The 26,096-nt window shown below is 38.7% G+C and overlaps 1 protein-coding gene across 2 annotated transcripts; it reads left to right on the forward strand.

Annotated features, from left to right (window-relative positions):
- Positions 1-420: 420 nt before the first annotated feature.
- On the forward strand, positions 421-25,924 carry SCG3 (secretogranin III). Of its 2 annotated transcripts, none has more exons than XM_023934028.2 (12): positions 421-666; positions 1,348-1,400; positions 1,943-1,988; positions 2,090-2,305; positions 3,342-3,484; positions 4,598-4,759; positions 5,066-5,243; positions 7,019-7,135; positions 18,356-18,439; positions 19,041-19,169; positions 21,165-21,233; positions 25,364-25,924. In XM_023934028.2, exons 1-12 carry the CDS (start codon positions 582-584, stop codon positions 25,480-25,482), a joined length of 1,401 nt encoding a protein of 466 aa, XP_023789796.2. In that variant the 5' UTR covers positions 421-581; the 3' UTR covers positions 25,483-25,924. The 2 variants fall into 2 exon arrangements, with proteins under 2 accessions (XP_023789796.2, XP_023789795.2); XM_023934027.2 differs by having other exon boundaries at positions 433-666; positions 21,165-21,245.
- Positions 25,925-26,096: the final 172 nt, after the last annotated feature.

Consider the following 26,096-nt stretch of genomic DNA (forward strand, 5'->3'; position numbering starts at 1 on the left):
GTGAAAATGTCTTCCTCCGATCCCTAGGGATTTGTTGGCGTTCTGAGTCGGGCTAAATTTTAATATTGGAAACCTTCAGAAATAGCTTACATGCTTATTGTCATTTGTGCCACTGCTTTTTTAAATCCTAAATTTTAAAGAGCAGGATGTGCTATAATTAAACTTTGCCCGTCCTCTCTTTGCCGTAAGGAGTCACCGACGCCTGTGCCTTTGCAGTGTTGTTCAGCCCCGCGGAGAGGCTGTGAGCAGGTGACAGGCAGTGATTCACAGCCGCTGCCCGCTCAGCCGTGCGGTGAGCGGAGCCCCGGCTGGCGGTGCCGGGCCCGCTCCGCAGCCGTCCCTGGGCCCCGGCCCGGCCGCCGCGCCCGCGGAGCGAGGCCCGCGCATGCTCCGGGCCCGGCCCGCCCCCCGCTCCTCCCCGTGCCCGGGGCCGCCGCCGGGGCCGGGCTCGACCATTTCTGCGGGCGCGGGGACGAGGGGCCGAGCCCCGGGCAGCGGCTTTCCCGAGCTTCAGCACCGCGGGCCGGACAGCGCCCGGCGGGCCGGTGGCGGGCCCCGGCGCGGGGCTGCGCGGCCGCACCATGTTCCTCGGGCTGGCGGTCGCGCTGCAGCTGCTGGCGCTGCTGGCGAGCCGGGGGCACGGCTTCCCCAAACCCGCGGGCACAGGTAAGCGCCCGGCCCGGAGCCTCCTCGCCGTCTGCCGCGGATGGGGAAAGTTCTGCGGGGTACAGATAGAGGATGGTAAAAACTTTCCCTCCGCTTGGCTAAAAGCAATGAGATTCTAAAGCAACGATATTCCTGGTGCAAGACGCCGATCGCTGAAGCTGCGATCTAATGTTGAAGTGGAGGGATAGGTGCTGGTAGAGGGAAAAGCTCTGAATTTTTTCAGTCTTTTCAAGCAATGTTTTCATCCGTTCTACAGCACTGTCTGCACAAGACTTTGCTCGCTCCCGGTCTCCCGCGGTATTCTGGATGGAAGAGATTTTTAATCTCTTGGCTGTGCGAATCCGATTATTGCTATTTTAGTCAATCTCCTCCAGCACTTTTTTCCCCAATTCGTGAGTTTTCCGATCAGAAAGAGGTTGCTGAGTCTATATCTGTATTTCTGTCTTCTGCAGAACCTCTCCCTCTGCCCCAATCATGTTTTGTTTAAAGGTTTGACTTTTTTTATTGTGCTCTGATTCCTCTAGGAACACTGAAATTCTTTTTTCAAGAGCTAGCAGTTGGCATCCTATTTAAGACACCATGTTTTATGGGAGAAAACTATAAATTAAGAAAAAATGTGCTGTCTCTTTGTAGTTGCATGTATCATATAACTGTATATATGTGTGTGTATGTTTATTCTAGATAAAGCTATACACAACAGACAATTAAGTGTAGAAAGACCTTTGGAGGAACAGGTGAGTGAAATAAAAAATATTCCTTTTTTTTTTTACCGAATTCCTAGAAGTATTTTTAGCCTTTCAGGTACTGGATCTATGAATATCATGAATGGGTAAAAAAAAGATTTATCAGTAAAGTGATTATTGGTGGGGTTAGATACAAAATAGGGTTTCAATATTTTTTGAAAATTGGCATATAGACTTTCACTGTCCAGCATTCTAAAAGCAGCTCATTAGCTCAAACAGCTCACAAAGGTGACAACCCTTTCTACTGACATCCTGTGGGAATATAGCATGAGCTTGGAATGAAGAAGGAAAATATAACTGGCATTTATCTTAAAATGGAAAGTCTGTTGCAGCTTCTCATAATGTCTGGTTCTGATCAGAGGATGGGTGGTACTGATGAAAGTGTCCAGTGCTTATTTCTGTTCTACTTATTCAGGCAAACTTCTTACTGAGAGTGAAAATCAGGCATTAAACTCTCTGCTGATAAATAAAGAGATCACATTTTGTTCCTTCTACCTGTTTGCTGTTTTGTTTGCTTTATTTTTGCATTTTAGATTGCTGAAGCTGAGGCAGACAAGAATAGGAAAATAACTCCCACAGGTAAATATATCTTTCCTGGTTTTATAGCAATATTCATAATGGCAGTCAAAGAGGTATAAGATTTTATGTTATGTTGATATTAATATTGATACATTTTCCAGAAAATAAACCAGAGTTCAGGAATTATTCCTTTGTTGATGACCTGAACCTGCTCAAATCAGTAGCAGAAAGAGAAAGGAATGAGAAGGAGAGGGAGTCAATTAGAAGCTCTTTGTACGAACAGCAACTGGCCATTGATGATGCAGACTCCACCAAGAGCCGCAGGCTTGTGGATGACTATGACTCCACTAAAAGCGGGCTGGATTATAAATTCCAAGGTATTCCATAATCATCTTTCAGTGACTTCTAGGTTAGATTTCTCTTGCAAACCGATTGCCTTCATGAATGTTGTGTTCACCACTAAACAGGAGATCTATTTGTTACTGGAATGCAGTTTCAATTATTTTCAATTGTGGAAGATTGATGTATCACAGTTAGGTTTTTGGAACACAGTACAAAAGAATTGCTCTTGATTTTAATAGACTTCCATGGAGGAAAGTCTAATTGTGTAATTTGTAATGTTTTTTAGCAATTTAGATTTGATGGAAGGAAAATGGGACATATTTTTGAATGAAAATATATTTATTCTGGTTTGTGAGAAAGAAGCGTTGCTATATGCAGCTAAATCACATATATTTATAACAAATATTAGGTGCAGTTTTAGATAATTCTCATAATCACAAACCTAGAAGAAATTACTAAAGACCAAAGAATGCTTGCCTTTGCTACAGTAGTAGTTAATTGACTTGTAGTTTAAGTGACTCCTCTGAGAATTGTAAGCAGCATTTAGCTCAGGATATTTTTAATTATACCAAAGTATGCTGATCACAGACCAAAGCTCACTCATATTCCCTTTCCCATTGTCACAATGATCTTATTTTCCGTAGGTAACAATTACATAATTAAAAGGTAATTTGCTGAAATTCAAACAAGATTGTGTGCTATTTTTCATGAACTGTTTTGATCTAAGTGACCATACAATGAAAAGGAAGACACAGATAAGTGGATATGGAAATTCTACCAATATTTTCTATAAACAGGAGAGTAAGCTCCTAAAGTTCATCTTTGCTCCTTCAGAAGAGCCAGTCAGAAAGACATTTTTCAGATGTGGAAAATTGACACAAAGAACTTTTCCCTGTGACTGATTTAATGGCTTGCAAAGTGTGTATCAAAGTATATTCCTAATGTGTCTAAAAATGCAGTTTTGTTCTGAAGAGAAAAAGATATGGGCAGAAATTTTTTACTGTTTAATTAAGCTGTTTAATCGAAATGAGTTAGGGGGGTCAGCATACAGTAAAACTGTAATCCTTTCAGATGATCCAGATGGCCTTCATCAGTTAGATGGCACTCCTTTGACTGCTGAAGATATTGTTCAAAAAATTGCTGCAAGAATTTATGAGGAAAATGACAGAGGAGTGTTTGACAAGATTGTTTCAAAACTTCTAAATCTGGGGCTAGTAAGTATCTTGGTAATCATCATTCAACTGCTTTTTGGATTGGATTAATGCTCTTTCAAAAAGCAACTCGAATGCACACTTTGTCTGAAGCGAGTGGGACTTGGGGGCTAAGAAAATTTCAAGATCCTGGGGCTTTCTGGTTAAGCTCTGCAATAAAATTGTTGTTCTTTGCAACAAAATAGGCCAAACTGCAGAATGTTCCTGATGTTGAAAAAACACTCACTGATTGTACTCCTCCCATGTCTGTCCTCATTTTTCCTTTAGTTTGTCTTCTGATTTTCACTGAGTGCTTTTCTATTATGAATTTCTTTTCTATACTTAATGGGGAAAGGTCTGCACTCATTCCTATCCACCTAATGCTAATTAGTGCCATCAGCAAACACATACTGTTGCTGGCTAGTTGAAGATATATTACATTACTGACTTTTAGGAAGACTGGATTTGTCTGTGACCTCTGGATGTCTTAATGGCTCCATTACCATTTGGAATCCTTATATTTTAAAATATTCACCTTATCTTTTGAGCACTAGATTTTGCAGCTGGGTATTGCACCCCACTGGTTACAGAGGGAGCTGTGGGACAGATGCATGTTCTTGTTCAAGTGACAGCTGTTATGAAGCAAAGAGAAAACATTTTAATGGTATCATAGAAAGCTACTTGCTTTTTTCCCATTCTGTATTACTGTGTTCTGTTGTAATTATTCAGCTGTCCATAGATGTGTTGCAGAGCATATGTATTTCTATATGGGCACTCATATAGGGAGGTGCCACACTTACAGCTCCATCTTTCAAGCTGCACTCCACTGTGTTAAGTGTTAAAGAGATTTGGTTTGAGGGCTGTATGTGTGAATGGGTATGGTTTATGTGTACACATATTTGATGTGTATTTCTATGTGTATATGTATATGAGTGTTAAAAATGTAGGCATGTTTACATATCTATATGTATAAATGTATGCACACATACAGGTATTACACTTAATTTGGCTGTGCTCAGCTTTGAAGCAAATGCATTTACAGCAACCTATTTTCTTATTGATACCAGATTTCATATTGATGTTTGATTTAGAAAAAGCACAGTATTCTGTAAGTACTCTGCACCAATATTTTAACAGATCACAGAGAGTCAGGCCTATACCCTGGAAGATGAAGTGGCAGAGGTTTTACAACAGCTAATTGCAAATGAAGCAAAGGATCGTGAGAAGGAGTCTGAAGATTTTGATTACCCTGCCAGCAGAGCAGACAGTGATACAAAAGAAAAGCAACAGGAAAGAATGGTAATTTCTTAGCTAATAATTTTGTCTTATGGTACTAGCACTGCATTCTTTAGGGAATAGTTAATCCAATCTGGAAACGAGGTGTTCTTAAAGAAATCCTGTCTGATAGAAAAAAGAATCATGAGTTACTTCAAAATTTAAGCTAGATGTCAATTGAAATAACTTTGAGAAAATAGTATAGCTTTCACCTTACAATTAGGGCAATGTTGGCATGAGGTTGTGATAGAAATTTTTGCTCTATTAACTCTATCACCAAAAGCAATGTGATTATATACATTTTCTTTTTTTATTATGTCTTATGTGGAGACACCAAGCAAATCTGATCAGGATAGTTTCATTAATGGAGAAGTTGATGATACACTGGATAACACGTGGTCATCATCTAATGTGCTTGAAAGAAGAAATGAGTTGCCTTCTGAAGATAATTTTGAAGATCTCCAATATTTTCCAAATTTCTATGCGTTATTAAAAAGTCTTAACTCAGGTGAGCTTGTCATAAAAAATTCTCTATTTTCTTCTGCTCTTTTCCCCACAGCTTCCCTAGTCGCAGGAGACCATGCATAAATCAGTAGAAATTAATTTGATTAGTGATTTTGATGGCAGAACACTGTCAGGAACAGCACTCAGAACTGCAGAGAGAGTGACCTAGACAGCCCTTCCCATCTTGTGCTGTGTGATTCAGGAGTCCTGAATTCTTTTCATTCCCGTAAGGACATGATGAAAAACTGGCACATGGTTTTCTCCAGAGCTCTTTCCAGTAACATCCATGTCATCTAAGCCAACAGAGATACGAGTAAGCCACAGCAGAATCCTCACACTGATGGTACCAGTAAATGAGTCTGAGCCTCCCAGCCTTTCCACAAACCACAGGTTTGCTGTTTATTGCAGTGAAAGCCCTGCACGTCTCTTCCTATTCCGGTGCTGGACATCACTGCCTTCCAGTTATTGCAGGCAAGATTGTGGCTCCTTGCCACAGCTCTGTGTCAGCACCCTCTACACACACCCACTCTCTGCAGCCACACACACACTCTCTAACTTATGGAAGGATGGGGGGGAGGGTGGTATTTTGTAGATCCCTTGTCCTGCAGGAGCATTAATGTTGCTTCAAATTGTCCCCATGTGCACCTAAGTGGAGAGCTAAAATGAAAAACCTGAGGGCATATTTTGCTCAATCTACAAACTTTATATTCTTCCTGTTATTTTTAATTTTCCCATGGCAGTTCTGCATGCTAGTTCTTCTCCTTTTTCTACTCACAACACAGGCAGGCATGTCGGGTTTAACAGGTTATCAAGAAAACAGAACCAGGCTGCACATCTCCTGCTTTTTGTGTTCACCTGTCAGGTTGTATCGAGCTGGAGGAGAGGGATTCAGTTGCACCCTACAGCTGTGTGTTAAATTGCAGGCAGCAATAAAAAGCCTGTTCAGCAGCCCTCCAGAGTGGCTGGCCCTCTGCCAAGGCTGGGAGTATGTTTCTGACTGTCCCTGACTGACAGTGCCCCTGGCTCTGTTGGGTCCTTCAGCGATGGCCTGGGCGGCGGGGAGAGCTTGTGTGACTGTGATGGGGGAGTTTCACACTGCTAATGCAGAAATAGCAGTAATATTGTTCAGCACATAAGCACAGTGGAAAAAGAAAAGCTAAGAAGCAGCTAAGTGTGGGCAAAACCTGATTATTTTTATAAAAAATAATATTTTTTGTATGCTACTCTGAAGTCATGATCCTCCCAGCCATGAATGCTATGTTGTCCCACTACCCAAGTAATGGACTTGTGCACAGTAACAATCTTGTTTGGGACACTTTATATTTTTGGCATGGAACCCATGATCTTGTAGGAGAAAGGATCTCTTTCATACAGACTGATCTACTAAATAGTTCACAAACAAATGAAAGAAAAATGACAGACTGTAGAAAACTCTACCTATATCAGCCCTCCGACCATCAGTTTGAACTGTCAGATCACTCCATCTTTGTGTGCTTAGTGCTCTTAGCTGTAAAATGGAATTAATACCATTGGCCCTCCATGACACAGCTCCTCAAGACAAGAAGTTATAAAGAAGAACCAGCCCCTGATATTTTAAAGTATATTCATCTGTACTTTGCAGGAACAGTTTAAAAAGAAACGTATGTAAGTTCTCATTGCTAATCCAGCATAGCATTTTCCCTTTTAATGAGCAGGTCATTCTTTATGCATGAAGTTTGTGCAGTTTGCAGAACAGTTTTTCCAAGTTGCCTGATGTCTGACTAGTTTTGCCTCACACAGAGACAGAGACAAAAGAGAAAGAGACCTTGATAACTATCATGAAAACCCTGATTGATTTTGTGAAGATGATGGTTAAATATGGAACAATCACACCAGAAGAAGGAGTTTCCTATCTTGGTAAGAGTACCTACTTTATACAACTGTTATTAAAAGTATGTTCTTCCTCTACCATCAGTAATAATTATTTTCTCATCTTCCTTGCTCTTATGAAACCTGTTTCAGATTTTTTCATTGAAAATGCTGAAGCTACACTTCTAAATGATTGGTCATTCCCTACAGCAATGTTCAATTCCATACTGCTTTAATATTTCCATCTAATGAAGGAGAGATAATTTATCAGATATGCATTTAGAGTATTAGTACACTTTCACATCTATGAAGCACAATTTATTTCAATGACTTTATGTCAGGGGAATATTAGGGTTTTCTCTGTTCTATTAAAGTGGATTAGGTACTTGCATTTCCCAAAAATATTCCAGCACTTCATCTCCTTTAATCTGTCACTGTAGGTAGCTGAACTAGATGGGACCTAATGCTAATGTTGTCTACCAAGTAAAACTCCTTCCATCTACGAATAGTTTTACATCTTGGCACAAGAGTAGATTTGGAAGCACTCTTTCCTGGATCCATTTTAGAGTCTGTGGCTGTGCAGGTTTTGTAAAATCGTTACCATTTCCTGAAGAGGGAATTTGGAATGGCCTGGTTTGTGGTTCACACACTTTTCCTGGCTTTGACAAACTCTCATCCATTCACTGCAGGCAGCCTGTCTAGTTAAACAAGCTGACCTACAGAAGAAGGGCTCATCTGTACAAACTCTGCACAATCCTTTCATTTTTCTGAAGTATTTCTGGTCTGGATTAGTCTGAAAAATTTTTGTTTGCATCAGGGCCATTTCTCAGCTTCATAAATCAGCCTGTCACAGAGAAAGGACTGGCAATGGTCTTTCTACATTGCAGATACTTGATTGATGCAATTGTAACTGTAATTGCACAGATTGTATGGATTGATTATCAACTACTTGCCTACAAAAGATACAGTGAATCATGACTCACATTCAGTGCATGATTGCACCTCCTCTCTAAAGAATTCATGATGTATCTGACCAAGGCTATTCCTTTATTTGCTGTAAGAAATCTCCTTGAATTTTGGAATATTTGGATAACTTATGCCGCAGTCCAACTCTTTATTTCTCTGTCTGCCAGTAAATTTAAAGAAAAATGTACATAAAGAGATGGTTGATTTGAAGCACAGTGGTTTCAGTGTCATTCTAGAAATGCAGATACTATGGCTTGATCAGATATTGGCAAAACTTAATAAGCTAAACTCATCCCTGATGCAAGACCATGCAGATAATGGAATTACACTAGGAATGTATTTTTCCTGCTAAAATTCAGGGCAGTTGTTCACACTGGCTTTTGTTTGAGCAAATAGATACCGTAACCCTGGAAACAAATTGCCATGATGGCATAGTACAGAAGGCAAGGATTAGGTTAAGAGTTTGAGAGGTCTGATTTAGACTGGATTTAAAGTAAGACTGTCAATTGATGTATCCAGACTCTGCCTTGCAAATGAGTGATTTGTGCAGAGATGGATTTTGTGCTCCATCAAAGCAACTTACTGTAGTGGAAAAAGCTTTCTCATAGATTCTCAGGTTGCTTCTGTGGTATTCTTTTTTTAGACTAGCTGTTGAGAAATTGCTTCATTTATTGAGCTAATATGCTCAGATACTGAGGAAGAGCATCCACAGGAGCATGTTAGCTTCCTGCACTATCCTTAAGCATGGCAGCAGTTTTATTGCCACTCTTACTCAACTAAAAGTCCTGCAGTCTGTAATAGCTGGATAGGTACCTTGGTGCAGTTTGGATTAGGGGATTGATACACAGCTGTGCTTATTTATAGCAGATAAAGGAATTAGTATGAATATCAGAGTTACTAATATGAATATTAGTATGAATGTCAGAGAGAAGAATCAGTGTAAAAAATTGGCAGCTTTTTGTTGTTTCCTCAGTCTTTAATCAGTGAGCAGATTCTGTGCTACTTGGTGGAAAATACCTACTGGGTCTGTGCAGATGGATTACATCCTCTCTCCATTTTTTTACAGTAGGAAACTGCCTAAATTAATTTTCCTCACTCTGTGACTGAAGCCATGCGTAAACTATGTCTCTGAATTATGCATTCAAAATAATAAATCATTTACTGAATCAAGTCACAAGGTGCAGCTTTTTTGCCCATCACAGGGGTGCAGAAACAGTGAATTTGAATACATATACCAGTAACAGCTGGCTTGGGATTTGGAAACCACAGCATTACATCATCATCATTGTATCTTACTCTAGGGGAAAGTGTTTTGCTGCAGCAGTGACTGATGTTATTTGGTTTAGCTTTAAGTACAAAGGGTCTAGTGTGGTGCAAGAAAAACACAGAAATGGAAGAACATGAAAGAAAAAAATGAAAAGCACATACATGGAAACACAAGGAATATGTTCATTTTTTAATACATATATTCAATATTATAATACTTAATACTTATCTAAAAGCTTTCCATATGCTAAATATAATCTGTAACAGAATACAGAAAGCCAAAACCAGCATATTCGTTATAAGAATCGGGAGAAAAAGTAACGCCTACCTTTTAGAGTATGTGTTCAGAAAGAATAGCTCTGGAAGCATTAAAGAGAGACTGTAACAAACAAATAGAAAATAATGTGTTTTCTATCTAGATGAGGTGCACCTTATTTGATAATTATCTTGCTGTGGCAAAATGCCACAGTTTTCTATCACTCTACTTTCTTAGCTATGAATACTGTTACAGGGAGCAAATTCTTCTGTGCAGTGAAAGCCTCATTATATGCTTCTAGCCTGTTCAAAGGCTTTCAGAAATCTCTCTAGAAAGACTATCTGCCTTCTGAAGATTGAAAGCTGCCTTAAAATCACTTTTGCAATTAAAAGAGTGGACAAACATTGTTTGGTACAGAAAGCATAAGGTAGTAGATTATGACAGGATCTCAGGAGCACAGGTGGCTTGTTTATTAGATCCAACTGTAGTATTACCTTAACCACCTTTGTGTTTGTTGGCAGCATCCAGCAAGCGCTTCCCAAACAGCTGAACTCCTCTTGCTTGCCCCAGCCTGCCAGAGGCACAGGCTGAGTTTTGGGAAGGGCTTGGGACGGTTACTGAAATGATGTTGCTGTTGGCAAGGGTGCAGTGACAGAGGGGAATGAAAGCACTGGAACAGTTCCATGTAGTGACCAGCGAAAAGCAGCAAGAGGCTTTCAGAAAAGTTAGGACTGATTCAGCATAAAATATTTTGTTATTCATAGCATTCATAACATTTATATTGCATAAATATCTGTTACTGATGCATAAATATCTGATACTCCATGTGCAGCTGAAAGGACAATATCCTTCCCAGTGCTGAGTGCTTCAAGAGAAAAAGAACTGTTTGAGCCAATAGCAAAACTCACTTTGATTTCAGCAGAGTACAACAAGGCATGCATTGCACAGATCCTTGTACAGTTTAAATATTAATTTGTGAGTGATACCACACTTTTCTTCATTTTCCTTCTGTCTGTTGAGTAATGTGATGGTGGAGATTCACTCTGATTGTCTTTCCACCAAAGCCATCTATCACATACCAGATAAATCTTAAGGAAAAGCTTCATCTACACCACACAAAGAATTTTTTGCATGACAAGTGGCTTTCCCTGCATATGCCACACTATCTAGCTAATTTTAAAATGAATATATATCAGTCCGCTACCATCTTGAAAAAAACTCTATTTATAGTAATTATGTAAACTATAGTCTTCCTGTAGTTTTATTTTAATAATATTGTTGTCAGCTTAGAAACAGGAACCATTTGGTTTCTGCCAGTTTGTTCAGATACAGTTGTAAATCATCTCCTACTAATAAGACCAAAGTAATAAGTGATTTTCAGAACCATTCTAGGAAATGTTTGCAATTAGAGGCTTGGACCCATAAAAAAATACAGTTTTCAGAGATGACAGACAAATTCTTAAGAGGCACCAGTGTGTATGTATGAATCCTTTTGATACAGTAGATTCATTATATCCTCCTGCTGTGTGCTGCTTACAAGACTAGATTTGTAGCAAATTTATCCATTGCCACCCCAACCAAGTGAAAGATATGTTACCCAATAAACTATTACCCTAAAAATGCAGATTAGTTATGTGCACATTGTAGCCTTGTGTGGAACTTTCATTTCTTGATACAACTGTTGCATAGAGAAGTACTGTATTTTCCACAACTGGAGAAAAGAGAAGGGCAAATTTTCTGGGAAGAAAATTAAGACCTCTGTAGCTTTGCTGTCTCTGAAAGGGATCCCACTTTCACCTCCTTGTGGTAAAGCATTTAGATTACTGGAGCCACAGTGTAGAACAAACAGCCCACAGCAGACTGGTTGAGGAGCAAATCCCCCTTTATTTAGGAGGGAAATAGAGAAATCATTCCAGCTGATCAGCGTGCAGTGTTTGAGTCACAGCTGCTTTCTTCTGCAGACCAAACCAAAGCCACCTCTCACACCTTCTCCCTTTGGCTCTGACTCACTGTCAGAAGCCACACTGTCCCCCGTGACTGAGTAGGAGATTGTGTTAGTTAGAAATGGCCATGAACAGATGTCTCTGTTTACCTTTTCCACCCTTATATCATTTGTTCTTTGTGGACTACAGGGAAGAGTACCAAGCTGTGGGACACAGGAGCAGTGGGAGATGGATTGTTCATGGGGAAATATTGCTGAGGAATATGAGCACTCATTAGTTTTGTCCTTTCCTAAAGAACAGTTGGGATTTTGTTTTACTATAATGCTGCCTTTTAGGCAGACTGAGGCTGCATGAAAGGGGAAGGAGAAGAGGCAGAAAGTCTCCTGTGTTGATTTTTGACATGTCTCTGCCTCTCCATGCTAAGGAATATGAAATAGCTGTTGTGCCTCTCGCATTCATTCTTGGTACCTCCACAGCTCCACTTCTGATGAAGGCAAAGCTCTATGATTTCCCTTTTGTAGGCCAGTGCACAGTAGACACAATCTGACCTTTCCTTGGGAGAGGTGAACTTGTTTGAATAATGTGACTAATGCCTGAAGTTCTCATCAGCACAGATGCTGCAGGCTGAAGATCTGATCCTGATATTTATTTAGTTAGCCAAGAACAGGCAGAGAGCCAAGAGTGTGAGGCAAAGTGCAGATCACAGCCCACACTGGCATCATCTTTCCTCTCCTTGCTGTGACCATAAGCTGCTGCTCCCTGATGAAGACTGTGATTTCAGAGGATGAGGGAAGGTGTGGCTAAAGCAGAGCCAGAAGCTACAAGTGGAATATGGACAGTGTCATGTGGACCTTTCGTTCATTTTGACCTGGACAATGAAGGGCACTGACAGTATTTCATACAGGAAACCATTCCTGCAAAATGCCATCTTTTTAGTTTTGAAAATACTTTTCCACAAAGGTCTCCTTGTTGCTACTGTAGATTTTCTTCATAAACATTGAATTTAACAAATTTTCCCTATCTAATTTTCCTTTTGGTGATTTTTCTTACCCAGTGTTTATCATGTGAGTGATGCATATGGCTGCCAGTGGGAGTTACTTAATTTCAGTCAGCTCTCTTGTCTGCTATTTATTTTTAATCAGATGAACTAGGGTCACACAGATGCCAGTATACTGTACTTTATCTGAAAAGTAGAAATCAGAGACACCTCAGATGGCAAGAGTAGGGTGAATACTGGGAAGCAGCAGTGATTATGTAAAGTATATGTAAATAGTTAAACCAAAGATGAATTTGCATGGAGATAAGATAAAATGATGTGGGGACAGAGAGTGTGTAAAGATCTCAGGCAAGATTGGAATTTAGGAAGTATATTGATTGCAGACCCCACTGCACCTTTATATCTGTTCTTTCTGTAACCTCCTCCATGTCTGTCCCTTGCTACTTCTGCATTTAAACAAAAACATGAATGTGTTTTTTTCCCCATTTCTTAGATCTCCTATTTTCCCCATTTAGACTCACTGTATAATAAAACAAATGGGTGGCTATGGTGTGAAAAGTCTGTGACCTCACAGTTCTTGAGAACCAGGACCACTACACACTAGAGGAAACTGGGCATCACCTGAGGGTGACACTGTATGTGAGGGCATAGTATTTTCAGTATCCACAGGTTCTAAATCTTCTCAGACATGTTTTGGGAGAGATCCAAGAGTTTTAATATCACTAGTTGCTTTTCCCACCACATTACATGACTATCAAATCTTGTGTTCAAGAATCCAAACAGATACTTTACAGTTCATTCCTTTGTTTATCTCTATCTACGGCTTAAGTTTGTAGTTATTTCTTGCAAATATATTGCCTCATCTTCCATTTCCCTTCACTGCCTCTTCTATGTTTTCCCAACTGAATGGAAATCTCCATCTTCTCATACTATCTTATTTGACAAATATATTGCTTGGTTCCTGAAAATCTAGGTTTTGCATTCTCCCAAGTGGTTTGTGTTTCTAAAGGAGGGCAATGCTTTTATTTTTTCTCACTGTATTTAATAGCTCCATAAACCTCCCCCCAGCTTTTTGAATTCAGTGCCTCTCTGTTGACAGTTGAGCACTGAGACAGTTGTGATTTGACATGATTATGTGGGTGTGGGGTAAAGAAGGTGTCACTGAACATTTACAACTCCATCCCACTCCTGCAGGAGAGGCAGCTCTGTGCTGCTTCAGTCCCAAACCATCATGCTTGTAAAGGGAATGCTGTAAAAACACATAAAATGTGTGCACAGGCCACGGAGCAGCTCCAGGTTGGGAAAGGATTAGCAAAGGACTGCACAACACAGCTCCAAGAGACCTGCAGTAATGCAAAAGAAATGCATGTAGAATATTAAAAGGATAAATCTGAGAAATAGCCTGTGAAGGAGGCAATTTAATAAGGGTGATAAAAGAGACTTGGTCAGAGCTGTGTTTACCTCAAAGCACATCTATTTAATTGTATTTTACTTTTGGAGTTGCTTTTAACCTGATTGCCAAGTGATACTGTTGCTGTCCGAATTTCAAATCACTCTGACCATCTCACCTGTAATCCCTTCACAAGTGATGCCATGACCTGGGATTTGTCATCTGACATGTCACTCCTCATGGCAGCATTAGGCTTCAGACACTCCATCACAACAAATCAAACAGGAAGATTCAGAAAGAAAACACCCTATGTAAGGCAGGGAGTTAGAGAGCAGTAGGAGATTTGCAAGGCTGAGACCCACCTGTAATTCCACAATGGAGGGATTTCTCTTGTTCTTCACAGTTTTAGTAGTTTATGTGGCATATGCTTGATACAGCTAGAGCTGACCAAAGGTCAAACTCTGCTTCTGGCTACACTGGGGAAAATCCAATGGATATTGACAGTTCCTGGACATGCACTTGTCCAAAGAATTAATCAGATATGCTCTTCCCATAGAATAGTCCCTAGCAAATGCTGAGATGTCCAGAGATTTTTCACAGGCAGAAAATGGCCTTGCTAACTCTTAAGGATCATCTACTGTAGGAGACAGAAAAGCTCTAGGAGAACTGTGTTTTTTTAATGCCTGAAATATGTGCATCTCACACAAGCAGTCATCAGCACAAAGTTCTCCAGCTGAAGCAGTTGGAGTGTATGAACTCATTAAGTAAACTAATTTTTACCTAGTGTTAAAAGTGATCTCAGGTACCTTGATGATCCCTTTTCTTCTTTAATAAACAGTCTTTTTATGCTGTATGAAAACAGAACACCAAAGCAGGTCTTTCTGTGGAAATTTAATGACATCTCAGCTTCAGTCAATTTGATGAGGATGGAACTTGAAACTGTCTCCCAGGTACAGGACTATTATGCAAAGTAAAAACCCTTTGCTGGAAAATTTGCAAGAGTCTGGAAAACACCATGAATCTGTCTGTTGAGAAAGGTACATGTCAGGCTTCCATTACTGATTCCATTAAATACTCAGATGAATGTGTTTGTTTCTGCCTCTCTAATAAGAACAAAGTAATTTAGTGTTTAATAGTTATCCATGTAGTATCTTTTCCCATGGATTTAGAGGGTGTTACCATGGTACATTCTCCCAGAGTAAAGATAAACATTCTGGTTTAATGGTGTTCAGATTTTTGGATGCCCAACTTGAAGGACTTTAGAGTTTCAAAAGTGCTGGGAATTTGCATTTTCAGGTGGAATTAAGAGCATCTATTAGAGTGTAGGAACTGGGCCTAGGATGTCTCAGAAAGCCAACTCAAAACAGAAGTCCTCCTGCAGCATGAATGCTTCAGTGAGTCATCCCAGATCAAAGAGCAAGTTAGAAAGTGAGGCAAGGCAGAAACCAGATCTTGTGACTCCGGGTGTCTGCTTGGATGATGAGATTATCCTGCTCTGCTGAAAGCTGCCGCCAGGCCACTGACCTATTTACCAGCGTAGGTCACTCCCATTAGCTCAGTAGTTATTGTCCTGTTGTTTTAATTAGTGCCATTTCAAATAAGCAGCCAGCTCTGTGGAAAGGTCAGTACCTTTCTAAGCTCTTCCTCTGTGCAAATTGGGTTGCTAAGGAAACGACACCGGAAAAGTAATCAATCCTTGTTAGACCTGCGCTAGGACACGCGGTTGCTTAGCTGCTGGCCAGCACAGCTCATCGAGAAGATGATTCACTCCATCAGTGTAACTCAGAGCAAACACTGCTCAGCCCTGGCCTAGCCACACATGGCAAGTACAAACATGTTTTGAAACAATACCAGCTGTTAAAGCATTTATTTTGAAGCGGAGCAAGGGCAATAAATCCTGTTCAGGAAGACCTGGGATTATCTGGCAATATTCCCTCTAGGGTGCACATCAGACAAGCCCCTCAAACATGGACTGTACCACTCAGGAAATACAGCTGATTATAAATGTTCAGACCCATGTTGATGGGCCATCCAGCTGGCAAAGTAACTTCACCACTTCTGTAAAATGTGGTGCCTGTTAAAAGGCCTGTCTTGTAAGTTTGTGCGCATCCTTACTGACAAAACAAAGCTTTGAAAATGGAGCACAGTGGTTACAGTATTCAGTCTGGCTTTAGAGGCAAAGCCAGGTCATTAGTGGTCAGCATTATTTTATTACACTTCATGGAGCTGGATCACCAAGGAGTGATAGTGAACTCACATGAAATTGTTGCCCAAATCAAAGGACTCAGAGAAACTGTACAATTCCTGATGCTCTTTATAGAAATGAATAAATAATGGAGGAGTATAAATCCCACTGCCTGCTGTAGCACATGCTGTATGTGGATATGTATACAACTTCTAAACACTACAATCTATCGACAGAACAAAAACTTTTGGAAACATCAGTGTCAGACCTTTAAATCTAAAGATATTAAGGTTATAAATCTATCTTGTGGTGGAGTCTTTTTGTTTCTGGTAATAGAAATTTACTGCCTAAATGCAGACACTTTTAAGGAAGGACATGAAAGGCACAAATCAATGCACTTACATATGCATAATATTTTAAAATTTTAAATGCTTTTATTTTTTAAAATACTGTGTTTAGACTTAGAATTAAGCCTAATTTAAGAGAATGTGCTGGATGAAGCTCCAAAATCAGTGACATTCTTGCATTTGCATGAATTAGTGAAGGACAATAATCTATCTGCTTGAATTTACAAAGGGTTTCTAATCTCTTAACTGTGTAATCTTATCCTGAAAACTGTCTCTTGCACAGAGAAATCCTTATATTCCTGTTGAAATACTAGAATGGTACTGATTCAGGATGAAAACAGGATCTTAAAATGAACTGAAGGGGATGTTTATGGTCCTTTAAATAAGCTTTGGATCAAGTGATTAATGGGGCATCAATACCACCATAATTCTAGCTTGATTTTTATTTCACCAGGATGTCTGATCCAGCTTGTAACACAGCCCAGACCTGTTTTGTTTAGGGCATATAGGGCAAGGTCAGAAATCACATTAAAGGGATATGTACCAAATGAAAATATTCACAAAAAAAACATGTGATGTAGAATTGAGAGGGTGCAATCAGGCAGGGTGCCAACAAATACTGCTTACATTTTAATTTTATGTAAATAACAAAATATAGAAGGTGCAGGCAGACAGGATTATGTGATGTCTCACAAATGCTTATGCCACTTTATATGCCACAAAGAGAAATATGCTAAAAAACTACTCCTTAGGTTTCAGTGCTGAGTATCTTTCTAATGGAAAAAAATGCTCCCAGCTGATGGATAAAATACAGAAAATATGATGATATATTTATAGTCATACATATATAGAAATATACTTAGAGAAAATATTATTTTAAATATTATTAGCCTTATTATATCTATTCTGCCACAGTTCCCACATTGCACACTGAATATATCAGCTGTTTATATAAAAAGAATTTTGACAAATTTCAAAACTTAGTCTCTCAAAAATATCCACCAAGAAGATAGTATATATGAAATTTTAAATCCATGTTTAACTGAACCTTTAAAAAGCTGATAAAAGGAAGGGAAATTCTACACTGTGTCCATAATATGACTGAGGAAACATGTCAGGTTGTATGGTGATCTCTATTTTGAATATACACCAAGTCTGGTATCAAAGGGACTTTTTTCCCACATAAGCATACAATGTTTATATCTGAAACATCAGTCTTTATGAAGAGGTGCTTTTACTTTCAAATTAGATTAATTCAGCCCTGAAATTTGCATAGAAATACATTTTCTAGTCTTCTAGAGTTGTATACATGGCCACAGCTGTCTAGTTGGTTTTCAGGTAAATGCCTGACTTCAGCAACTTTTGAAAATATTTGTTTTAATCTCTTCAATTTACATGCTAATTTCATATAAATATAATTTAAAACATTTTACTAGACATTTTTCTAATACAATAAACCATATGAAATCAATACATATAGGCATAGTTTGGGATAGTGTTTTCCTACCAGGCTGAAGCACATATTTCATAGTCTTGTATTTTTTTGTGAAGTTAATTAAAGCCTTTCATTGCTTTCATCAGAATAAATTGCTACAGAGAGTCATCTGTATTTTGTAACTTACGTGACTGAAATATGGAATATGACGCACACTGACTTGATGCATGTTGGCACTATTTGGTACTCTTATTGACATGATTTAGTTGTTAACTTTTTAAAATAAGATTAATCAATATTCTATATAGCTATTTGTTTGTTCTTTTAGCATTGGCTCTGCCTTAATTGTTCAGGGGCAAGGATGAAGGCTGTTCTTTGAGATTTCTAATTACCATTCAGACTGGTTTTGGGGACAATATAGTATGGATTTTGCATCTTATCCATTGAAGAATAACTGGGGTTTGGTTTTGCCTTGATTTCTAGAAAACTTAGATACAATGATAGCTGAGCAGACAAAGAAGAAGCTTGAGAACCCTTCCACTAAAACCAGGACAAAACTAACAGCAGGTACTTACTCTACAATTTTCCTTCCTGGAATAACACCTTTTTTTAACTTATTCAGTTTAAAGTATGCTAATTGCTTTAGCAGCCAACCTGCTTGTAAAAGCCACAGTCTCTCAAGGACCTGTACCAAGCCATGGCTTGGCTGTCTAAGCACACAATGAGAGAGAAATTTTCACTTAATTGTCCAGTCTTTGAGAAATACATTCATTCTCTTTTTCTTCACTGGTGTCCAGACATTATACATATACAAAAGCAAGCTGTAGCAGTGCTTTTTAATACTAAAATAATAATGAAAAAGCATTATTTGTCAACTTTGAATGTAGCAAATGCAAATTTCATAGAATTTTTCTCTGCACAAAGAAATGTGCCTTTGCATAGCAATCACCTGTATTCTGCTATTGTTTGTGAGAGCAGAAAGAGATATTCCTCTTCCCAGAGGTCTGGGGTACAGATGACCTTCCAAAACCACTTTGAGAAAGGCTCCAGTGAAGCTCTTCCTCAACCAGCAGTCAAAATGCTTTACTTGCTGAGATTGTATTGATGGGATTGAGAAATACTCCTGGTACATTTGATACAAAATTGTTTGCTTTTGTTATTTCTTTAGACAAGAGTAGTGAAGAAGCAGACAGTACAAAGGAAGAAGCAGCTAAAATGGAAAAGGAGTATGAAGTTTCAAAGGATTCTACAAAAACTGAAGGACAAAATGCAGCAGGAAACAGTGGAGAATCCGGAGGTACAGAACATTTCTTTCCCTACTATGTGTGCTCCTAGTGATCACAGTCTTTTCCTCTCTTTGGTATTGACTTTCCAAGGTGTTAGCATAAATATCTTCAGTCTATAGTCACTGGGAGTCAGCACACAACAGCTTGATTCGGAGTGTACGTATCTGCCAAGTTTTAAACATATGACACTACATCCCTTGCTGAGCAGACATTCACAGAATTCCTAGACCCTTTTAGAACAATATGAAATGCAGTTTGATGCAGTAGTGCAGAGAGATTTTGCTTCTTTGCATCTGTGGCTTTTCAGTGAATTTGGATGGCCAGAATATTCAATAATCTGAGTGGGCCCATTGATATCTATAGTTGGTGTTAGAATAAGCTGGTACTGAAAGGCAGTGAGAGTTCTGCAGTGACACAATTTACATTTCCCACTGCCAGAGGTTAAAAGTTTTCAGTAATTATCCTGTTTTACATAACTTTGAAAACATTACAGTGAGTTAGTGTCTCCCTAAACAAACATAGCATGCAGTTACTTTTGTCATGCCTCAGCATGGCAAATAATGTCACGTGCTAAATTACACTGTGCTGGCTGAAGTCACCTGAGTGCAAATCAGCTAATGTATCTGAAAACAAATCTGCAGGGGACATCGTGGCTCCTTATTGTGCTGAACTCTTGAAGGAGAATGTTGGTGCAGAAAACTTTCAGTGAGTTCTTCTTGCAGTGTCCAGCATAAGTATCTATGTTTTGTAATCAGTTGATTAAACAAAATTGCTTCTTTTGCATCAGTGCTGTCTGATGCTCATACTTTTTGGAATGCAGTGTTTTCACTCAGGCTGCTCAGTAACGAATTGCAGAAATCAGGATGGCCGTAGATTGTAATCCATCCATCACCTGGTTCAGATCTGTGGGCAGTGCAGCCACTCACAGAAAGAAGGTGGCATTTTTTCCAGCAGCTTATCTATTTCAACATGGAAGAGGAAAATAGATCAAGATGGCTGTCTGATTTCACAGTAAAGAAAATTTATCTCAATACCCATGGGAAGTGATAAATAACACATTTTGTTTGTCTCTTGAAGATTTGTCTTATCAGTTTGGTTCCTTTATCTTCAGCCCAATAGCTTTTTAGAAATTTAAATTGGATCAGTATTTAGCTGTTTGTCTCATCATACAATGCCCTTGCTCTTTCAGAGAGTAAATTACTGTAAAGTTACTGCACTGCCAGCTCAAAAATGGGGGTGTATCTAATACTGTATCCCCTTACTAACAGGAGCAGGCATGCATAGTTGGCAGTAGTAACCTTCTACACACTAATCACACTAGGTTTTTAGTCCTGACAAATGTAAGAACATAACATCAATAATGCTCCAGCCAAGTTAAGAATTCAAAATCCATTTGCTGGAATATTTCCTTAGGGGACATATTAGGTAATCCTTGTACTAAATCTGTCCTGTACAGTTTCTGGTCCAAAAATATCCAGCACTTTAAATTTCAGCTATAACAAGGAGCTATCATGGTAATTTTAATACATCCTTTTTCTCAGTAAATATAGTAACTAATAGTAACTAATTTCAAGTTGCCTTTCCAAAATATCACAATTTTAGGTTTGCTATATGCTGCTAGTACTACTATATGGAGGAGTTTTAATACTGAAAGCTCTCAGCCCTAGTTAAGTCATTCCTTGCTATCTCAACAGCTTTTTCTTTGCTGAACAATTATGATGATCAAAAAGCTACAGGTTATTTTTAATCCACATATGCAATTTTGGTGGATGCCACCAAAAGTTATATATAAAGATAAAAAAAAGCCATGGTCCTAAGTTTGAACAGGCAGCACCTGCTAACCATCTGCGGGAATTTTGCCTGACTGAGTTTGACAGGACTCAGGTTTTAAGCAGAAACTAAGAATAGTTTTAATCTGCCTTAGCTGTGACCAACTTCACCCAGTTAAGCAAGCTGCATCAATCATTGATGTAAGTCCTTGATGTCTCTCTCACCCTTTCCTCCAGGGAAATCTGAGGCATATTTGGAAGCAATCAGGAAGAACATAGAATGGCTGAAAAAACACAATAAACAAGGTAACAAAGAAGGTATGAAGTAAAAAGCTTTGACATTGGGGTGGGCACCATATGCATTAAAAAGCAAGTAATTTATATTGCGTTGTATAACTTACCATTGTGCTGTACCTTAAAAAATAGTAATGTAAAACTGTGCTTGTCTAGATTATAGTGATCATTAGTGGTGTTAAATAATAGAGGTCATGTAAAAGTTAAGCCAATGAACATAAATAGGGAACTAAGGTAGATTAATGCAGACTGGGTTGAATGGCCACTGGCCACAAAACCCACAGGGTCTGACCATCAGAGAGTTAGTCATGTGCCGTCCACGCAGCCATGGTGGTCTGCCTGTCACCAGGTAGCTGTGTTCGCTTTGTCTAGTTCTTCATTTCTTAGCTCTTCATGTTGTTTAATGATGACTTTGTAGGTGAGATAGAGGCATTTGAAATGTCTGGACATGTCTAGAGAAGCTCATGCATCTGGCTAGCATGCCTGCACTGATAGCAACAAGCCTTGTTCTATAGCCAGGAACAGCTGAGATACAAACTTATGTCAGTAGCACTGTAATACGTTGGATTACAGCCCAAATCAACTCGAATGACTTGTAGCTCTCACATGCAAAGCTGTGTAGAAGGGAGCAGTGACTGAAGCAGCTGCATGGGGTTTGCTCACCAGCTGTCCCACCATTTGCCTCTTGCTCGGAGGCAGGGCTGTATGAGAGCTGCTGGCAGGGACAGAACAGCAGCAGGATTTCTCCTTTATTTTTCACCGATCTTTATTTATCCATTCCATCTTTTCCCTCAAGTTCTTACATAAAACCAGCCTCCTATCCCTGTTCCCTGCCACGGCTGTGTGTTCTGCCATTGCCTGCTCTGGAAGTGAAGGTTCCTAGCCAGGGGATCCATCCCTGGGCTATGACTGGCGCCTGGCAAGAAGGACCCTTCTTGCACCAGCCAAGCAGAGGGTGATCTGCGATGAGATTAGCCCTGGGTAATCTATCCATCCTCTCTGTGTGTTGAAGTGTGTATGAATTCCATTTCAGAGATGAGTGCATGCCGACAGCCCAAGACATTCATTTTTCTGTACAGAAACTGTAATAGGAAAGACTATAAAAAAAAAATCCCATCTCTCAAATAGCTTCCACACAATGGCAGCGACGGCAGTTAGCAGCAGGCCTACATATTTGCTCAAGAGTTTTCCTGCCAATTTTAATTAATGGTTCTGTTTAGCAGTGTACTCATTATAGTAATTAGATCTCCATCATGTGTGATTATATCTCTGTATCACACATACTGCCTGAGCAGCCCCTTGTTCCTCTTTGTAGTAATCTTCCTTCTGCACTGCTGCAGTTTGAAAATGGCTGTGACTGCAGATCAATAGCATTTTATCTGCCTGTGAATGCATTAAGATATATATATCTGTGTAGATGGATTTTCATTTACTCTAAAATATCTTTATTGTCCTTTGGCAATGGAAATAGACCTTAAAGTGAGTGTAAGTTATGACAAAATTAGAATAGCATTCTTACCTTTCTGATACCTCATCTTTATTGTGCCTTTTCATACTCTTTATTTTTGTAAAATGCTAATTCAGTTCCCCTGGGATGATGTTAAAAGAAGTAGTCAGGGTAAGCTTATCTAACCGTGAATGCATTGCAGTGTTTCTTCAGTGCAAGATTAGGTGGTGTTGCTGTGCTCATCAATCATTTCTCCACTTCCAGCTGGCACCTGGGGGCTGCCAGAAAAGCGATTCTCAAAGTAATTCATGTATTAAAATGGCCAGACTTTCCTAGCCCTACTCATGGATTGGTTTACTCACTGAATATCCTTGAAGAGGTTAAGGTTTTCTTCAGGCAAATGTGTGTGGGTCTTTCATTTTGTATGAATTTCAGTAGATACTATTCATTCTATGACTAATAACCCTGGAAATGTTGATTTGCATTTCTGCAGTTTGGAAGTACCAATTGCTTATTAAGGAAGCTCATTAGCTTGAGTGGCTGGGATGATTTAAGGATAAACACGTCAAAAGCCTAGATTTTGGGCTCATTGCCTTTTGTGTCCAAAGTTTGTTTTGCCTGTTTACAACCTCCAGGGTCCGTGGGCCTGTCCTTCGTATCTCACAGACATGGCTTGATGCTTGAAACCATTGCAGAACAGAGCATTTAACCGATGCATGCAAAGAGCGTGTGTGGATTGTTCAACATATACTTAGGTAGTTCAGAGCTGCATAACACTAACAGCAGCCATTTAGAAATGAAAGTGAATCCTGTCATTAATTTCAATGGCAAATGGCTTGATCTGAATATGCAAATAAGAGCTCACTTCATTTACTGGAGCTGTTTCACAGCTCCATGTAATGCTGCAGCTGTTGCAGTGAATCAGCATCCAAAGCTGATTTTTCTAATTACAATAGATTCTAAATGAGTATTAGAAATTGGCAGTTATCAATTTCTAGAAAAAAAACAATTTAAATTGCTGTGAGATATACAAATTAGCGTGAATTAGATAATATCATAATGGTTGTAATCCCATACAGGTTGTTTAGTAATTAAACCTTCACATCTCCACATAATAATCTTAGAGTTAGAAACAGTGTTCTAGAAGTAAAATAAGCACAGAGATTTTCATGTGAAAAATGTGGACATTAAATTAATTTAGTATTTGGTGTTCTTTCATTTCTATTCCTTGGTATCTTTCACTGGAGACCCTCATTTTGTCAACATGAATGAAATCTCTCATCCCAATTATGAAATTGCTCAGTACTATTTGTTCCTATTACTCATACAGGATGGAGACACAAGCAGGTTACATTCTCTTAAGTAATGACAGTAACAGACCAGACAAGAAATTATCTCCTCAGTACAGCAAATGGCAAAATTCCTGCTAACTCAGATATGGAGAGAACACCTCTGCGGGATGGGGGAGTGTTGAATATCAATTTTCTGTATTACTCATTTGAAATTGCCTTATGTTGTTACAAAAATGATCACAAGTATCAATTTGCTTCTTAATATCTTTCTATTTCTATCCCATTTTGGTCAATTTTTGAAACCTAAAGAACCACAAATTCATTATTGTCTATTTTGTTAAGAATGCAGAGTTTGAAAGAAGGTTGTTCCATGTATTTCTGTGTGATGTTATACATTGGACATTGCAAAACCAGTTCTAATGTATTCTGAAGGCACTGTCTGTGGAACATGTAATTTATGTTGAAAAATTCAGAATGTATTCATTCTTGTAAAAGAAACTAATTCATTTAACTTAGTATGAACCCTTAAAACATTGATGTTCTTCTTCTGGTTCTAACAAATTAAGCTTTACATTTATGCAGCTAATTATATAACTGAAACTTTATTGTGTTTATATGTGAATATACTGAATCTGCTACTAGAGTCACAACTACACAATAGGTTACCTTCCTATGTTATTTGAAAAATTTCTTTGTAGTAGAATTTTTTTCATGGAAAATAGCAATGTTTTCCAGCATAGGAAAAGTCTGTTTAATGCATATAGTGTGAATCAGGCTGCATAGATGCAGTCATCTATTGGAAAAGGAGGAAGGATCTTTCAGCACTCTGTTGCAGATTGACAGAGGAAGATTGTCAAAAACTGACACTAACACTGTCACAAAGGCTGCTCACTCCAGTAGTTTTCAAACCAGAATATTATGTTCTGTATCAAGGTAAATAACTGTATTATTTTGATCTATTTTCAGAGAGTTGCTTTCATGAATTTCCACTACAGTTGTAATAAGTAGGAATTTTACTGGGATTTCAACTGGAAATAGTCCATTTAATGCTTTCTTTTGATTCCAAGGCAGTTGTGAAAATAATAGGGCACAGCAGCTTTTGCTATGCAGACTAGAACATCAAATCCCTGGACCAGAAAATATTCTTGCTTTAGCATTTGACAGCAATCAATCAAGACCAAGAGATGATTATTCCTCTTGGACAATAAAAGCACCATGGTGTGTAAAAAGACTTTGTGTAGCTGTTTTGGGTTTTTTAATGTTTTCACAAATTGCACTTAGAGAGAATTCTCTTCAAGTTTGATTAAGTGCATTGGTTGGATAAGCTTTACAATGACATTGTTTCTTAGGTGAAGCGGTATAATGGCAATGACTCACTGTGCAAATGAATTCTTGTTTTGCAGACTATGATCTTTCAAAGCTGAGAGATTTCATTGATCAGCAAGCTGATGCTTATGTGGACAAGGGCATCCTGGACAAGGAAGAGGCTGATGTAATTAAACGCATCTATGGCAGCCTGTAAAGAGTTAGTGACTGCCAAACCTGTAGAAATCTAGTCTAGTTTCCCCCACTCCTGGCTCAATTACTTATGATCTGTTAATTTGAGGATATAATTAGAAATGCTCTGTTTACATTGTACTGACAACTCCAGACAGAAATGAAGAGCTGTAGTGCTCCATTCACTTTCTGCATACTGTATTTTCCCACATTCACAAAGCAACCCTAAACACCAAATTCTGACACTGAATTTCTATTTGATAAGGTAAATATTTCTGTAATGCTCTCTTTGATTTAATGTTTGTGTTTGGTTTACTTTTGTAGCTAAACCAATCATTTCTGATGGAAATTTCTTTTAATGCTACGTTTTTTTGCTTTCACTCAACTAGCTTTCTATAGATGTAACTATGTAAAGGGCATTATGAGAAAATAGTTCATAGTTCTCTAAATAAAATATTTGAAAATAATTTACCCATTAAAGTTTTCATTAATCTTATTTTATATTAACTAATTTTGGTTTTAAATACTAACACCTTTTTTTTTATCCTTTTTATTTCTTTATTCAGTATTCTGTAACTTGGACTGTAGTGTCCTTAGCTAACTGATAAATCTTTGACATTACAATTGCTTCCCATATTA

Source organism: Cyanistes caeruleus, chromosome 13 (assembly GCF_971803275.1).
Source record: "Cyanistes caeruleus chromosome 13, bCyaCae1.hap1.1, whole genome shotgun sequence".
Lineage (NCBI taxonomy): Eukaryota > Metazoa > Chordata > Aves > Passeriformes > Paridae > Cyanistes > Cyanistes caeruleus.